Source organism: Haliotis asinina, chromosome 8 (genome assembly GCF_037392515.1).
Source record: "Haliotis asinina isolate JCU_RB_2024 chromosome 8, JCU_Hal_asi_v2, whole genome shotgun sequence".
Taxonomy (NCBI): domain Eukaryota; kingdom Metazoa; phylum Mollusca; class Gastropoda; order Lepetellida; family Haliotidae; genus Haliotis; species Haliotis asinina.
Window position 1 is genome coordinate 49,939,696 of NC_090287.1, and position 18,770 is coordinate 49,958,465.

Consider the following 18,770-nt stretch of genomic DNA (forward strand, 5'->3'; position numbering starts at 1 on the left):
GTGTATTGTTATATGTTTTTATCGTTTACACTGTAAATGACGGAAGAAGCCAGAAATGCCGACAATTACCGTTGTCGTTCTGCGTGATTTTGCGTCAGTCATGGCGTCACGCTGCACTAAAGTTTGACAGTTTCTTATGAATTACCAAATTATTTCATTGTATCTATTTTTAATTTTTTTTTTAATTTAATCTTTTGCTACGACACTCTTCCCCAGAATATACTAAGCGTATTGAGCCATTGTAAGCAATGATTAGACGCCTGGATGTTGGAATATTACCGAAAATGCTACGCAGTGTAAAATTGGATTTTTTTCTTTGTTACATTTCAAACAAGCGCTGTCTTTCGAGCACAGCGTTCGTTTTCATACCAATTATCTTTCGTTTCGTTTCGCCTAGACAGTTGGTATTGGTGACAAAGACCATTTGTAATTTGATTCTAAGATGAGTGGGGAATTCAATGATGCATTTGTCGCAGCTGACTATGAAATATACGTGATGCTATAGGCGTCTCAATACCGGCATTCTCGAAACGTGATTTTGTAAACACTAACCAATATGCCGGAAAGCGCACTTCGGCGTTCGTGTAAGTGTGTTTTCAAAAACATCCCAACCGATTCTGGATTCATCGGCGACGTTTCAGAATTATCATTACTGGTTACATCAAAACTTGATATCAGTGATCATTAATATGCTGTTTTTGAAATTCAATACTCCCAGTAATTATCCGATTTTCACATTTCAAAACATACTGCAAATAACGCTGTGAATCTCGATTTAGTACAGTTTGCAAAATGACGACATTTACGATGAAACCTATTTTGAAAGGCAATTTTGAGCACTTTAGCTTGGTCTGAGGTAATAGTGGATGGTATCAAGAAACAGGGAATTTTCCGCAGAATCCAAAACTGTGAGGTGCTTATATATGCTTGGTATATTTAGAATGTTATTGGATTTCAAAGTGAGGAATGTAGAGGAGGGACATATATGTCCCTGTGGCATCCAGGGGGTTAAGCGAATGTAATCAGCAGTAGTTAAAAAAAGAGCTCAGCGTTAAATACTAAGCTGCCGCCATATTGTCTACACTGGTCACGTGACGAGGCGTTCAATGGCTTTTCGAGGAGTGTCTTCTCCCTCTTATATACATGATATAGGCTTCCTGGTTTTACCAACACTGGGCATGTTTTCTAGAAGTCCAAGGCCGCTCTATACTCGTTCTTCCATATATTTAGTGGGTTGCGTGATGACATGAATTCACTCGCTTACCTCCCTTCGAGGAACTAACAGGTCTGTTCCTGCGCTACAAATTGCGATAGTTTAAGGTTGAATTTCGAAATAGTTTGACTGGTGCATGTCGTGTCGACACTCGTATGCTATGCTTTTATTTTAAAGATATCACTGTGAACGAATAAAATTGTCCGGAGTTCTTATTTGGAATGATTAGAAAGACCATCCTCCAGGTGCAAAACTTTTGATGATTATTGCTTATTTAGTGAACACGCGTACGATGTCCACACAACAAACATTGGGCATGTTCGCATTGACATGTTCGCACTTACCTCATGTGCGTCACCGTGATTATCACACCTGCCATATGTTTTCCGAACTTGTGATTCTGATTGGGAGGAAAGTGTAGATCGTAGAATAATATCTTAGTATCTACATATCAAACAGTATCCAGACAAGATAATATTAGTAGGAATAAATTTGCATTTAAAGAAAGAAGGCACAAGCCTGTTAAAGGTGTTGAAGCGTAAGAAAAAATATTTTGTTTCGAGTTAAGGAGGTCAATGATGTACCTTGGAGGTGAGATTATATGAATTTGTTTTGACAACAAAGTGAGGGTCAATATTTGTAATGATATTTTTATTTTTGACAGGCATTATAACAGAAACAAGATGGAAAGCAAGCCAGCATTGAAGAGATCAGCATCAGATTTGAATGACATTGACACAGATGTGACAGCTACTCCAACAAAACAGGCTAAAGTAGATGTAGATATCAATAACAGTTCCGTGGATGATGGAAATGATATACCAGTATCAGCCAGTGGAGTGGTAACAAATGGAACAACAGTAACTGTTGAAAATGGAGAAAAGTCAGACACGGCACAAGATGATAAGCCAGCTATGGTCAAAATTGCATCACTTCAACGTGATGCAGAGGTCATTGCATCTGTGGTGCCGAATGTTGATGTGTCAGCTGTTTATGACAAACTTGCATCGCAGAGAAGAAACCCAAACCGAATGGACATTGTAACGACAGCATTACTTGACAATCCACCTGGTGAAGACTTAAAGGCAGGTGAAGCCCCTGGAAATAATGGAGAAACTGCTTCAAAATCAACTCTGTATGATGATGTCAAATCTGTGGTTCACAAAGTCAAATTAGTTGCTGCATCTGTGAAATTAAATCCTGCTGAAATTTATGCACTCTTGGAGAAGCATACTGGTGCCCCTGACCGGACAGACATTGTTGCTAACCTGTTTCTCCAGGACATGAAAGATACAGCTGGAGCTTCTAATGAAGTGGATCTGTTTGATGAGGTGCAGAAGGTGATCTCGAAGGTCCCAGCAGCAAATCCTGATCAGGTTTATGCTTTATTGGAGTCTTTCAGTAACCATGGTGATAAAGTTCAGAAAGTGATTGAGCAGTTGACAAAAGTTGTTGACAAGCCTGTGTTGAAAAAAGATGATTCCCTACCAAGTGATCCACAGCTGAGAAATGATCCAGTTTTTTTGGACATGAGAAAGGTAGCTAAGATGTTTCCAGATATGGACAGGAATGAAATCTATGCATATATAGAAGCTCACCATGATAGAAAAGATAGAGTCCAAATTGTCATAGAGGAAATTCTGCATTCAACCAAAGGCAGCCTCGGCACATCTTTGTCAGTTTCCAGTGATGGAGGGGAGGTAACTTCAGGGAAAGTTTTCCCAGGTGCCTGCAGTTTACAACAGGAGGTTGATCAACTGCGGGAAATATTCCCAGATTGTGATCCCAACTATCTCTTTGAACAGCTGGAAGAAAAGGCAAATGATGCAGAGAGAGTGAAAAACCTGGCATCTCAAATGTTTGAAAAAAGAAACTATCCCAAAATGAAAGATATTTTGGAAAAGCAACAAAAGATTGCTAAACAAAGACAGCTTAAGAATTTAAAGTTTGACATGGAAAACTTCTTATCCAAATTTCCAGATCCAGTGGAGTATTTCTCAAAGACAGATACAGTTATGAGTGACAGTTATAAACAGCACTGCCTTGCCTACGTCAAAAATGAGTTTGAAATGTTCAAAGCTGGCTATCTGAAGAAGGTGCTAGATAAATATAATCATCATTTAGCACCAGCCCTCATGGAATTTAAAGGATTGAAAGCAGATTTGGAAGGTAAAGATGCATACTACATCTACAAGGTGTATAATTTTATTTTATCCAAATCAAGGTAACATTGAACTAAACCAAATGGTTCTAGAAAGCTGTTGCCCCAAAACACATGCATCCTTCTTACGTATTCTTTTTCTTTGTTAATGCAGAAGAACATTTCAACACAAAGAAACTGAGACAAGAACCTCGAACAGAGCGTTTATCTTTCCCAGATGAACCAGATGAGAGATTTTACCATGAACTACTTTACTCACAAAATGAACAGAGAATAAAAGGTAAAAGCAACTGAAAAGCATTTATTATCATTGTCATCATTGAAGAAAAGTCATTTAACAGCATAAACTACAAGTTAGTCTCTGAGGAAACGTATGCATTCTGCCTCATCCTGACTCATGCTTATTATGCCTGTCTCCTTCTATCTGAACATAGTGGAACATTTGAATGCCTTGAAGTTCCCTTCATTGAAGTGGACGTAAAATCATTACTCACCCAACGAGTGACATGCCTTGAGCCCATGCATTTGGCGTGCAAACCAGTCACATGACAAGCCATGCTCTCTCTTTATTCGCCCTAGAGGACGGACATGAGGCCATTGGGGACCTGATATAGCACATATCCTTTGCTAGTTTCTTCCATGTAGTCAACTAAATTACAGCTGTATTTGGTTTTTGATCCATATATTTACATCATGTAACAAAATTAATACCAAAATATTAAATTACCATAATTTGTTTGCCTTTTTAACTTGTATTCATGGTTATATGTTTCATAACATTTGATGAAAACTTGTTTTCATTGCAAATATCGGTTGTCGGTGCCTGACCCCACTTTTATATTGTCCTTCTTGCACTGACATTTGCTCTTTCAGCTCAAGTTGTATCCTTTGTCAAAATTTAACGATTCAACATTTCAGTTGTTATATATTTGCTGTTCTTAGGCATACAAAGGAATATGATAGAAGGCATAACCAAGTCATGCCAGATAATTACAAATCATGCTAATAAAAGCGCTAGTAACCGCCTGTTGTCTGATGCTGAAATTCATCATTCTGGTGAATTGCCTAGTGGCTCCCGGGGACATTCATCTGGTGCAGTGGCATCTACCATCTCCAGTCCAGTCTAAGTAAACTTCGTCTCAGTGTATTTCGTTACACTCCACCACTGAGTCTAACAAAACCTAGTAGAAGGTCGCGTCAGGTAGCCTTTGAGCAACCAATCACACTCTAATCAAATGCGAGACGGTTAAATAGATTTAACCAATATAAATATGTAATTTTCTGTGTGGACACACAGAGACAATGCCTGCAGGGAAATTACCTAACAGAGTCAGACTGCATAATTCATCTATTCATAGATGCATCCCTCCAAGGATGGGGCGCACATCTCAACAAGAAAGTAGCTCAGAGTTCACACAGACAACTCTACGGTAGCGTTCTGTATAAGCAAACAAGGGTCAACAAGGTCACCAAGTCCATTGCACCTCACATTTCACCTGTACAGCATTGACAAGCTGTACATGTTTGTGAAAGAGTTTTTGACAATTGTGGTCCCTCCAAAATTAAAGAACGAAAGTTGAAAGTCTGCAAATCTATAGTGCCCTTTCAAGTTCCATGTGGGGTTACAGGACTTAAAGTGCATGGCAACCAGTGACCCACCACTGATTCTGTCGGATTCTGTCAAGCATAATAAACAGAGTCAGGATAAGGAAAAATATGTAATTTTCTGATTAAAATTGATATTTTTATACTTAATATCCTCACTCATGAGGTCAACCCGCCTGCCTTCCCCTTTCATGACACTCTGGATTTCCTTGCAAGTCTGGGTGCCGGACAAGTACTAGGAGAGAGTGAAGAGCAGGAATGTCATGTCTGGGTGCCGGACAAGTATTAGGAGAGAGTGAAGAGCAGGAATGTCATGTGACTGGTTTGCATGCCAAATGCACGGGGTCAAGTGAGGTTTCTTTTTGATTACTGATTCTACATCCTCTTTAAAGAAGGGAACAACAAGGGATTCAAGCATTCCACTATGTTCAGACAGAAGGAGGAGGCAAGCATAATAAGCATTGGTCAGGATAAGTGTAAAATACCAATTCTAATCTAAACATATTTAATCATTTTACAAAAAAAAATAAATATATAGAACTAGATTCTCTATTTGAACAAAGATATTTTAAGATTTTGAATGTATTTCAGTTTCTTAGTGTTCATTTATGACTTTTTACTCCGCAATAAAAGCTAGTTTTTGCTACAGTAATCTGACAGAAAGTCAAGTGAAACATCATGGTTTTCATCCCATTCATAAGGACATTTTGTCATGATTGCTGTATGTTAGATTATATCTTTAACAGTTTCCTGTGTTATGATTAGCTTTCTAAATAGGTTGAGTCTAAGTAAACTTTCATTACACTCCACTACTGAGTAACAAAACCTTATGGGAGGTCGCGTCAGGTAACCTTTGAGATTGACCAATCAGAACACAGCTTACCAAGTCGTGAAAGTGGACATTCGCACACACCTTTTGAACTTTTTATCTCGAAAACATTTGTACCCGAATGATTCTGAATGGTATTTAGCTTACGATCACTTCTGAGTGATACACATGTTACAACCATGACAACGGGGAGTAAACAGTCGCTGAAAATAGTGTTTCTGGCAATATTCAAGGATTTCATCTTACAGCTATATTAGCTAATGGTAACCATGTCAACAGAACCCCCAAAGCGTATATACTGCAGGTCAAATAACTGTGTTATATGCTGATTTTTGTTTGTGGAGAGACCTGAATATTTTGCAAGTCCCTCCGATCACTAAGTAGTAGCCATTGTCTGATTGGCTAAATCTATTTAATCGTCTCGCTGTTGATTGGGCGGTCATAGGTCGCTCAAAGGTTACCTGACGTGACCTTCTACTAGGGTTTGTTAGACTCAGTAGTGGAGAGAATAACACTGAGACTAAGTTTACACAGACTGTTTATAGGTTATTGTTGCTTTTTCAGATCATTTCCTGTTTATGGAACTGGAGAGGAAAAGGAAACTTCAAGCTGCAAGAAGAAATGGTGAACTGTATGAATGTGGATGTTGTTTTGATGATGAACTTCTATTTGAGGAGTTGTCAGCCTGTGCAGATGGCCATCTCTTCTGCCGCGAATGTATCCGTCGATCTACAGAATCTGCACTTGGTGAAGGGAAGACCAAGTTTCCCTGCTTGACAGGGGAATGTGAATATGATATTCCACTGACTGTCTTGCGGGAAGTTCTTTCATCAGCAATGTTTTCAAGAATGTTGTCTCGGTTACAAGAAGAAGAGATTCGACTGGCTGAAATTCCTGATCTGGTCTCGTGCCCATTCTGTAATTTTGCCACCATCATGTCTGATACCAGTGATAAAGTATTCAGGTGCCTTAACCCAGAATGCCTCAAAGAGACATGTCGGTCAGTATTTTCATTTTAAATCTTTTTCAGTCATAAATACTGACATTATTTGATTTATCTACCGCCTGCCTCAGCTCAGTATATGGTCATAAGAATTATTTTCCAGGCTATGCAAGGAACCCAATCATGTGCCCTTGAAGTGTGAGGAGGTTGAGAAACAAGGGGAGACAAGCATGAGGACCTACATCGAGAACCGTATCTCAGAGGCCATGTTGAGAACCTGTCATCGATGCAAGAAGAGATTCTTCAAGGATTTTGGTTGCAACAAGATGACGTGTTCCTGTGGTGCCACAAGTTGCTATGTCTGCCGAGAACCAGACATAGACTATGATCACTTTAATGGTGGCAGGTAAGAAAGCAGTGCAAGGTGGAAAATTACTCGTTTGTGTTTTATAATACTCTAACTGGATTAAGTGAGCTTCTGTCATGACCTGTTTGTCTGGTGGTGCTTCCAAATATCTGACCTTCAGTTTAGTCACCACATCAACCAAATCTCAAGGTTAGCAAGAAATGAACTGGAAACAGTGACAGTTATTATCGGTGTAGATTCTGTAAATCACAAAATTTTTGCATCATGATATTTTTGCGAGTGGCAACCTACACATGTTTTTGCGTCACGATATTTTTGCGACTTGCCTAATTTTCAAAACAAAAAATCAAAAGGGATTAAATGGAATGACTCTAATAAATTGGCACTGATGAAGGACCAGTTTAGTCAATGCCAGCGAAGCTGTTGATCTCCAGGTAAGTGTCATGAAAGCTATCCACGCCTGCTGGATGGTCCCGGCCTTTCAAACAGTCTCCAAGAAATGTGTGTTGTATGCCTGGCACCTGTCTGGAGTATCGGATGTACTGATTGAGTGACTTTTGTTCAGGTATCCATTGTTTGACATGTGACACGTGAGTACGAGTAACGCTAGTAATTAGTCATTCCTCACTTTTTTGTCATTGCTTAATATGTGTATTGTCTAGGTCTGTTGTTAATTATATGAAGTGGTGAATAATAAAGCGAAGATAGGACTGGTTGTTTGCTGATTATTCATTGCATTCTACCAGCAAATTGCGTCATGATATTTTTGCGAGCTTAAGTCATTCGCAATTTTTGCAAAAATATCATGCTCGCAAAATTTTAATGATTTACAGTATTTTGTCATTTATAACATCAAGAACATGAGTTATAGCGCGTGAATACATGTATATGTGAATTCGACATCACACCTATAGAGTGGAAGGTTTTTGCTATGGTTAGAAACTCTAGTACCAGTAGTAGACATGTAGTTCACCATAACATGGTAATAACATTTCACTGTGGTGGTATTTGAGGATATCTCATGCCTTCTAGAAATGTCTGCTTCCTTTTCAGACTGTTCTAACCAGCATGTTTCTGGTTTGACATTTAGTTTCTTCATATTATATGGAACCAATGCTAATGCGTAGATGAAATCTTTCACCCATTGAGCAACTTAAATTCCTTATTGGTGTTGCTCTAAGGGAGACATATTGATTTTTGTTCATGATTTTTTCATCAACATATTATACAGCCAGACTGGTTTCCTGAAGCAAATAACACACTAAGTTCATTTGTTCTATTTTCCCATCAGTAAGCAAAAGCAAAAAAGAAAGAGAAGAGAGAATAATCATTAAGTGATTGCATTTTATATGTTTCTGACCACTCCATGCAAACATCATATACAGAGGGAAAAGAACTCTGAGACAGAAATAAGACATATGAATAATACGGAAAAATCATAACAACTCTGCAGTTTTCAGAATCAGCATTTGTTTTTCTGCCAGCAAAGCCAAAAAGTTACATGCATGATAAAAATGAATGAAGTTATCCTATCTCAAGTCTTGTACCTTCTCTCTTCCTCATGATCGACAGGTGAAATAAAAAATAAACAAAGTTTCTGGCCTCATTTACTGGAACACTCTGAACCAAAAACTTTTCCTATCTCATGTCTTGTACTTTCTCACTCTCTCATAATTGACAGTGGAAATGAATTTTAAACAAAGCTGCCGGCCTCTCCTGAACCATTTGCCAGAATAATCCCCACTGCTCCCATTTCTGGTCAGCCTTGTAGCCTCTGAGAAACGTGCAGCATGACCTCCAGTTGATCATGTGACTCCTTCTCTGATCATTCTCTTTCTTGTCAAACTGCTTTGCAGACATGCTGTAATTGAAGTTCACTTTGAATCCCTAATGCCACCATGGGTAAGGAGATTCTTCTTCAAGGAAAAGAAAATATTGTCAACAATGTAAGAAGACCTCCTCTGTTTACCCCTCACTTATCTTGCATCTGAAATGCTCTCTCTGCAGCAATTTAAATTATGGAAAGTTGGCTGAATATAAGAGTGTGGGGTCCCAGCAGCATGCGGACTGGGACTCCAGACATAATATGGCGGAGTGTGGGCCTTTTTCATCCAAGAAACCAAGGAATGATCGACCAATGAAAATCTTAGTCGTATAGTTGACACTGAGCAACTTAGTCACAGACTGGGATGTACAGCCTTATACTAGAATGCAGAGATGATGGACACTTGTACTTACTGATTGCTGCTTTAAGAAGCAGTCATGTCAGTGAAGCCTGAATACTGAACACCAGTGATGTTCAAAGTGCTGCGCTCCTAAGTTCTGGACGCATAGTTGACTAACTTTGGTACACAGAAAGAGTTAATTACTGTTGTTCTAAAGGGAACTTCTGTCACCAGTATTGTGATCGTGGGAGATGGTTTTTAAGCAGTGGATGACAAGATTAGGGTAAACAGACTGGAATTTAGAGATCATACAACTGCTTGGATGATCATCTTTTTTGTTTTAACAATTGAGACATTTACAACCACACTACAACCACACCTTATCCTCAAATAATTACTAAGTATCCACTCAACCCACACTGGCTTCTCATCAACCTCCCTTAACTCATTTCTCACCAGAGGCTTCCCACTAATTAATCTCCAACCATCTTGACTTCTGCCAAATTAGCTTCCTTTTGCCTATTGTAATCATAGTCCCACTCCTCTCATTTTGTTATCTTCAGGTCATCATCATGTCATTGTAGCCCATCATGTAACTTTCTTTGATGATTTGTTTTCCCACTCTGTTATTGTTATCTTTTCTTGTGTATATACTGGTGTACCCCATCATTCCCCTATTTGCTTGAAAACAGTATAAGAACCTATACCAAAATGCCCCGATTGTTAAAATAAAGATGTTGATCATCCATAAAGTTGCGTTATCTCTATACCTGCAACTTCTAGAATGCCACTCATACAATTGAGACATTTACTTGGCCTTTCAGGAAATCGGAGCAAGGTGGAGAAACCTGATTAGCTCCGTTTATGAGAACAAAAGTTGCCTCCGAATATACAATTTATCGTTAAAATTTTCAATTTTCAAAGGTATTAAATTCTGAAAAAAAAATGGTTTTGCTTATGAGAACTAAATTGGTTTGTAAATAATGTGTAAACCTTTAAATGTAAATGCGTGTCCCATGTCATAATGGTAAGCAGCTGTACTGATGCTTCAGATATAGGGACACTGAAAAATTTGATTTAAAAACATGTCACTAGTCAGTTACATTGAGGTGCTGAACATTTTTGTCTGTCCACAGATGCAGCAACACTGAGGATGCCCAAAGGATTCATGCAGAGGAGATGGAGAAGGCAGCTGAGGAGGCCAAGGTACAATATCTGAAGGATCATCCTGATGCAGACATTAACTCACTGAAGTACGACCCCAGGAAACTTGTTCAAGAATGTAAGTAGTGTCACTCAGAAATAGCTCTACCAACAGTAATCAGACTTGTAGTATCAGGTCATCAGGCTTGTCATTGCTGTCAACTTGTGTCAAACTTATCATTTCATAAGTCATCAGGCTTGTTTTGTCATCACCATCAGCCTTGTAATGTCATCAGTGATCATGCTTGTAGTGTGCACTCATCAAACTTGTGGTGTCATCAGTGCTTAAGCCTGTAGTGTCATTTCACATTAGGCTGGTACCATCATCGAGCTTGTAGCATCATCCGGTAGCAATGTCACTGTAGCAATGTCAGTTATTTGTCTTGTAGAATCATCTAGACTAAAGGAATGTTCACTGAGAAGATGAAAATTTTGTTCAACATTGGGAGGGAAGTATGATGTAGCTCTGTAATTGATGTCATAATATCCATTACACACAAGGGTTTACAGTTTTATTAATAATTTCAGCTGTTCAGTAACACCAGTAATATATAGTTTACATTTTTATCACACTTTGCTGTGAAATATATTTGACTTAAATTTAGACATCCACCATTGTCTAATGGAATGAACATGTGCCAGGAGAGCAGAAGGTTGGTGGTTTAATTCTCAGGCTGCAGTAGAGGTACTTGTTACTTTGCCTACCGCTTAGCATTTTTTGAAGGTAAAACAAAGATAGGTTTCAGAATGGTGTGTCTGAGTATGGTTGCCATGTTGAACCATGGCATGGTACCTCTTAGGACAGGCACTAAACATAAAAGAAGCAGTTTCTTGTGATGTCCATGGATATGTGAGTGCAATAACTGTGACCGTGACTAAAATACAGTGTTAAACTTTATTTAACTCCACCTTTGATTTGATCATTTCTTTCAGATAAAATGGGTGCCGGTTTCAGTGAAGATGGTGGTTATGATGAGTAAGCTATCTCCAAAAGCTTTTGTCTTTTTGTTTGTGTTGTGCACTGAAGTTAAACAAGCATTGATTATGTTCAAACATATGCCAAAATATGTACACAGTTCATACTTTCACATTATTATCCCCTGCCAGAAAGATGGAGGGAGAATAGGTTTAAGCTCCATCTGTCATCTGTCTGAGATGATAGGGACAGATTCACTCAGAAGCCGATATAGATAGAGAAACCAAATTTGGCATGTGTTTTCAGGACATGAAGGTCGAAAACAGAAACCAGGTAACAATTTCTTGTGGAGTTATGGCACATGTCATGTGTTTCTTGACTTAGAGCATGATATCCCCAATGGGAACAGATTATTTCAGTAACTGAATGTCATGGTGGAGTTAAAGAACAGGGCCCACTTGCACAAAATGATCTTGCCACTACAATTATTGTAAATCCTTAAGATCGTGATCTTAGACTTTGGCTACAATCGCCATCAAATTGTAGGCCAAGATCATTGTAAGTTACAATCAAAACTTACAATTGGTCAGAACCAATTGTAAGGTGCTAAGATCATTGCAGTCAGTAGCAAAATGGTGTACAAGTTGGTTTCAGTTTCATGCAAATAATTAGCTTTACGTTTGGGGATTGCTATTACATTGCATAAAACTGTATGATTCGCCTTGACACTTCAACAACACAGAGAATGCAACATCAATTTAACGTCAGAGATATCGTTATTTGCGATAGTGAACAAAATCATTATCAAGTCGATATCATAAAGTGCAATTCTCACCCGATTCAGTGTGGGAAAAAGTATGAACACCATAGCTTTTTGATAAACAAGGAAAGGATAGTAATGAAAGGCGTCTGCATGCGATTAGCAGTGGCCATGACCTTTTCAATAACTCAAGGGCAGTTAATCTCAATTTTTACGCAAGATGGGAGTGCAACATGTGTCATATTTGGGATTTCAATTTCTCAGTAAAGTACAAATTCTAGTACTGCTTTTGGTTGAGTCCCATCCGGGATTCGAACCCGCACCCTCAGAGTCAGGGATGGGAGTGGATTCCCATTGCACATTATGCCGTTGTTGTAAAATCTGCCATGCCCAAATACAATGGATGTTATGTTGTGACATTGCGGATCTCCACATATATTTCTTTTTGGTCAATGATTTTGTCTTACTTTATCATTAAAGTAATCTACATTTGGATATCATACAAAGTTATGTTTCTTTCTAGTTCTAAAATATACATTTAAATCCGACGAGAGACAACAGTTTTAATCTGTGCATTTTAAATATAATACAAGTTTTCTTCAAACAGGAAAAATACACTTGCTGAGGTACATGAAATTTGCGTAATTTTTTTTTTTTTAACAAAAGGAAAAATAATTATTAAAAAAATAGTGTAAAGTTATTAACAGACTGTGGATGTAACATATGGTATTTAACAACACATACAACACCCACGGAATAATATCGTTTTCATATTTCCCTGTCATGCATTTTCCACAACATCCCCACAGTCACGAGGTACGAGTGATTATATATGTTACCTTTCATTTTGTCAATTACTTCAGTTTTAAATTTTTTTTTGTTTTCATGAAAATTCTGCCGGGTGTGATTAAAGAAGGAATGTGAGTTGTATGCAGTAACCAGTTCCACATTTTATTTTCGCTGCATGCTATGCACACTTACAGACAACTGTAGACAGGAGTCAAGTTTAAGAAATTTCCACCTCCAACAATGAAGAGTTCGATCTTAGTTAAGATCACGATCTTAAATCCTTGCTGTCTTAAGATCGTGTTTGTGCAAGTGGATTAGGACAATTGTACGGTGATTGTAAAGTTGATTGTAGGGGCCTAAGATTGATTGTAACTAAGATTGCTCTGTGCAAGCGGGCTCAGGAGCCATATGGCAGGGGGATGACCATGTCTTTTTGTTTTAATTTTTCCCACTTGATTGATGGCAAGAAGATAATATTCTGTGAATCATGTTGAGATTCTCTGATATGTGTGATGTGTATGTTCCCAGTTCACAACTTAAGCTATGTGTATAATCCTATCCAGTAAAATTCTTGTTAGCTAAACTGAAATGTAAAATGTAAAGGAAATGATGCTGAAGAAAGAATTTGAGCAAACGTCTGCACAGGTTTTCATGTAAATCAGAACTTGAGATAAGTTGTATATCTGTGTCAAAGGTGCAAGCTGTGTCCCCATAAGCTAATACTAACAAATTTTGAGTTGCTTGTGTACACATACATCTGAATGAATTAGATAAACCAGTAGTGAAACAATAGTTTGCCTTGTGTCCAAATTGAATTGTTATAGCTTGTGTGTACGAATGTCTGTACATACATTTTACCTTTTACTACAGTTTAAATAGGTTTACCATTACATGTATTGCAACTTAGATACTGTTATGTGGAAGGTCATTTTCTTATATATTGTAGTCCAAGCTAATGACTAACTTTTAGTGTTTGTGTATTTTATTGCTTAAAAAGCACATTCTCACTGAGCCATCAGGCTTGATAGCATTAGGATTCTGTAATGTTCTACTGTTGCAGCTACAATGAGGATGGGTCTGATGTTGATGATGACAGCGACTACTAGGATCTTCTTGACCTCATGACAACCGACACGTCAGAATGTCAGGATTCCTAATTGGATATGATGACATACTGGATGACATGGTGTTGTATCCCAGCAACATGTACCATTGTTGTTAGTATCAGTCACTGGATTGTCTTGTCACAATTCACAAGACCCCATTTTGGACATTGAATACTGCAGGTGTGGTGGTAAACAACAACACACAAACATGCTGTGATATACTGCCCAAATTGTGATTTGTGTGAACCATATTAGGTGTGGCAGAATATTATGACTTTTGTACTCCCAGCTCGCGGATCGTGACGGGTGTATATGGTTCTTTATCAGAGTCATGTGAACCAGTCAAAACTCGACATTCTTACATGAGGTTGGATAAAAACTGTATAACACCTGCATTCATTTATCTTTCCTCCTTAAAGGTCACATGCGACGTAAAACACAACTTTGCAGATTCTGATACCTTTCGGTATGCACTTACTGAAACAAATCATCAAAAATGCCATTTCAACCTCTATAGTTGAAAAAAATGCGACGAAAAAGAAAGCCCACAAAATCAGAGTTTAAACGATTCACTAAATTTCCACCAGCACTGGGGAAAAAGGTGGTTCCGACAGCTGTGCTGTGCTGCTCTTATGCGCAGTGAATAGGTTCCCGGAGCTTGAAACAGTATGCATGCCTGGAGTAGGAGGTCGTGAGCAGTAGTCTAATCTTGGTTGTGTACACAAACAAGTAAATAATCTACTCGTTACACACAAAAAAAACAAAACATGTTGATTGTGGTTAGCAGCCTCTGTCAAAGAGAAAGCTCAGTGTCTGGTTTATTAACACGTATATGTCTGCCTGCCTGTCTGCTAAAGGTTTGGTTGCAAACAAACTGCATCCAGTTTTCTTGGATGACTTGATCTGACGGAAACTGATGCAAACTCTTTCAGTTTCAAGTCCTGTTTTGTACTTGGACAAATGACAGTTTTCAGACACGCAGTAGTTCATCATCTCTACTGAGATGATTTTTGATGGGATCAAATGCAAATTCAGAGAACATGTATTTACAAAACCCAACATCTCTATACACATTCTTTATGGATAACAAATTCTTCTAGTGTATATGGTTTTGTTTGACAATGGTATATGAATCCATACAGAAACGACGCATCAAGTACAATAAAAGAAGTTGTTATCCATAAAGAATCTTACTTTCTTGTGACTCACCATACTTCTAAAATGCCCATCAAACAGATCATCTTTCTGTACACACAATGAGCCCTCAGTGTATCAGCAAATGAACCAGCCAATTGGAAGCCCTCATTATTGTGTGCACACCCACCCGCTATGACAGGGCTCAGTTCCCCGAAGGCTTCGTTTCGAGGAAAGTAAGCCCAAGTACAAAGCCCATGCCCAAGTATTGCACTTTTGAATTGCGATTGCACGCTTAATTTTGTTTATTTGGGGTTTTTTACAAGCAGCAATATATATTATATGTAATGAATAAGTGATAATTGTATTTTAATTATGCTTGATTTTTTGGTTGCATGCGACCTTTAAGCTGACACTTCCTGATAACACTTAACTCCTGTTATAAGAAGTATTTAATGACTCATTCTTCTTGTAACAGCTCCAGTGATCTTGAAATAATACAAGGCATTGTGTCCAACATAGACTGGCTGTGTTTTGAAATGATTGTTTTCTATTTATCACATTTATTTTTTTATACATCATGTATAAAAAATGCAAAGCATCAGAGAAATCATTCATTGTTGATATGTGAAAGATAACATTGGATTGTAAGTCATTCAATTGTCATCAGTTGATAGCATGATTTTTGTGTTATGTATAGTCAAAGCAAAGTGATAATTTACAAGACTGCAAATGTATACATGTATTAATATTTATCAAATTTATAGCATATCATGTCATTGTGCACATTTTGACAATCACTGGCACCATGCTCAATACATCAATATATGATACAATAGTGTCCAAATGAAATATTGTTTGGTAATTGAACATTTTGGGGTGGGGATGGGGTTGTTGAAATAGGGACGTAAACTTTACAAAACATTTATGTTTATGGATATTGAATGTTTACCATTATATAACTTCTCTTTCACTAAGAAATGTTGGGAGAATGCTCTATCCAAAAAGGAGTGATTGAATGTTTTTTGTGCAATATTCAACCTGTACCAACATCAGTTCTGGGCTTGGTACACTATGGCACTGTGAATTCTTTTCACATTTATATGGACAGTATAGTTAATGTGTAAAAGGGTGAAATATCTGTTAAACTAAATTTGGCCTAACTACAGTCTCAGTGGGAGGGGAAAACAAAACTGTAAAAAGGGACTTGACTGCAAAGAGATTAGTGTAGAAATGAACAATTCATGATTTTCCAAAGTCCAAAGCGACTTACTTAAAATAGACAACAGCTTTATGCAAATTAGTGTGCAATGATAATGTATTACAAAGAGCACTTTTTGAATGCCCATTTGGAAAATAAACCTAGCTTCATTTCATGTCGTAAAATATGATAATGATAATACTGCAACTATTAAGGATGTAGCTAGCGTGGAGTCTCACTATTAGAGTAAAAAGAAACAGGTAGGAAGGGACATCTCAAAAGCAAAACCAGGACAGGTGTTACCGACGGTAGTTAGGCTCAGGCTGTGGGATAGAGATATTAGCTGAGATAAGATAATCGTTTAGGAGATTTAAACTAGAGAAGCATGTGATAACAATTTACAAGGAACACCGATTCCTGTTGGTATTTGGGTGGCCATGCCACCCATATGTTTTTAACACATTTAATATGATGACTGATTTAAGCTTTTCTGAGGGTATCATACCTTGTTTACATGTCTCAACATAAAGCTTATGAAAGAAAGACATGTACAATGTTAATCAATAGACAAGACGTATTCAACACACATGAAAAAGCACAAAATCTTGAGCAGACACCTTGTGCCTGCAGGCAGCACATGCACTCTATGCCAAGCGAGTCGATGGTCGGTCCTCATGCTTGGTAGAGCAACCTAAACACCATCTACAGTCTGATCTATTGTTTTCAGCAACTATTCATATTTTTTCAAAGCTTTGTCCGATTTTACGAATAAGTATGCTTTTCTGAATATCCTATTACTCAGCCCACTGAAGACCCAGGAAGGTTGTGTAAATTTATGTAAATTTTCAGGATACAGTGTAACAGCCTAAAAACAGTTGGGTTCTTTTTATTTTATTTCCAACAATACCTTGGTGATAGTTTACACCACCAGGAGACTTGGATCAGGGCTGCTCAGTCAAACAAATGGGAATACATGTGTCATGACTATATTTGTTTTAGAACAACAAAGCATGATATGTTTAGTGCAGATGTTTAAAGATATATGTTTAAGTTGTAACAGAGATTTGAAAAAACACCTCATGTTGTTAATGTATACACAATTATCCAGATTACACATCATAATCAGACTGTTTCCCTGGCCTAGTCCCTGGAGTTAATGGTTCCATCCCATGGCTGCTTCATACTAAGGTTGTGAGTGTGACTGTCTGGCACTCAGCAATAATGGAATAACCAAAGACTGGTTGGCAGAGAGTCTGAATAATTTGTTTCAGTGAGGTATCCAATTCAGCATGTGGATCAGTGGGCTAGCGAAATGAACAGAACATTTGACTAGTACAAGTACATGTGCTTGCACAGACACACAGCATGTGTGCATGTCATGATAAGGGTGCAATAATTATTAGCGCAATATTTAACCGCCAGCTACTTAACCCTCACTTGTTTAAATCTGACAGTCCATTTATAAAGTGTATTAAAGTGTGCTTTAAATTATGGGACTCCACACAGGAAGTTGATGTCTTTGTTATGTTTGTCATAGAAATATTTTCACCTTATTATTCCAAGTGATGTTTATTTTAGATAGATCATAATTGTTATGTTTTGTTTCATTATTCCCCTCTCAGAATTTGTATAATAACTGTATATATGATTGTCTAAAGAATTGGTTTTGATGTATGTATGTACCTAATACAAGGATGTGGACCACATTCAAATTGTGTATTTATTTAAAGTTCCCAGTGCAATATTACAAACTTTCCCTCACCTTCAAATGCCACGTATCCTGTTGTCTCTTTGTTCCTGCCATTCCATTGACTGAAGGACCAGCTATCTACACATATTTTGAGGCATTCAGGACTCATCTGAGGCACAATTTTCCCTCAGGTGTTCCAGAACCCTTAGATCATCAGTGTGAATTCAAGTCTGCCCAGATTTTTGTTTCACAGTTTACCCACATCACACATTTACATGAGGTGATAAACATCTTGCCTCTCTAATCAAGCTTCCATGTGATCAAAGCAGGCTAACCTTATGTTATGTTTTACCACATGTATAAATAATAATTATCCAGCATCTCAAATTCTTCTCCAGAACTGCTATGTTTTTCTGATTTTCTGTACATGATCATATCGTGGATAAGTTTTGTTATGTTATTTTTTGATAAATCACAGATGCTGGTTTTCTTTTATTAATGTACCATTTAGAATATTTCATTTGGAAAGAATAAATTAAAATATCAATCTGTCATGTGTCTTCCACCTTTTTAAGAAAATCTGTGACAGGAAATGATTAGGACTAGTAACAAATAAAATTAAGTTTTGAAATCACTTCATGGGTTGAGGCCAAAATATAGTCAATAATATATATCTACTCTGAATCAT

General features: G+C 37.7%; 2 protein-coding genes across 3 annotated transcripts in view; both read left to right on the plus strand.

Moving 5' to 3' along the window:
• The window catches only part of LOC137293473 (SNW domain-containing protein 1-like), a 123,154-nt gene that overhangs the window by 46,017 nt on the left and 58,367 nt on the right, over positions 1 to 18,770 (plus strand). The window lies entirely within an intron of this gene.
• On the plus strand, positions 1,090 to 18,161 carry LOC137294577 (uncharacterized). Of its 2 annotated transcripts, none has more exons than XM_067825623.1 (8): positions 1,090 to 1,285; positions 1,878 to 3,382; positions 3,529 to 3,654; positions 6,373 to 6,808; positions 6,915 to 7,157; positions 10,420 to 10,565; positions 11,420 to 11,462; positions 14,012 to 18,161. In XM_067825623.1, the coding sequence occupies exons 2-8, from the start codon at positions 1,897 to 1,899 to the stop codon at positions 14,055 to 14,057; spliced, it is 2,526 nt and encodes an 841-aa protein (XP_067681724.1). In that variant the 5' UTR covers positions 1,090 to 1,285; positions 1,878 to 1,896; the 3' UTR covers positions 14,058 to 18,161. The 2 variants fall into 2 exon arrangements, with proteins under 2 accessions (XP_067681724.1, XP_067681723.1); XM_067825622.1 differs by having other exon boundaries at positions 1,281 to 1,458.

Bases quoted from the DNA above. Each gene is read 5' to 3' on its own strand.
- LOC137294577 (XM_067825623.1), top strand. From the start codon at position 1,897: ATGGAAAGCAAGCCAGCATTGAAGAGATCAGCATCAGATTTGAATGAC. The intron at 3,383-3,528 runs GTAAAGATGCAT...TTGTTAATGCAG, and splicing joins ATTGAAAGCAGATTTGGAAG to AAGAACATTTCAACACAAAG. The intron at 7,158-10,419 runs GTAAGAAAGCAG...GTCTGTCCACAG, and splicing joins GATCACTTTAATGGTGGCAG to ATGCAGCAACACTGAGGATG.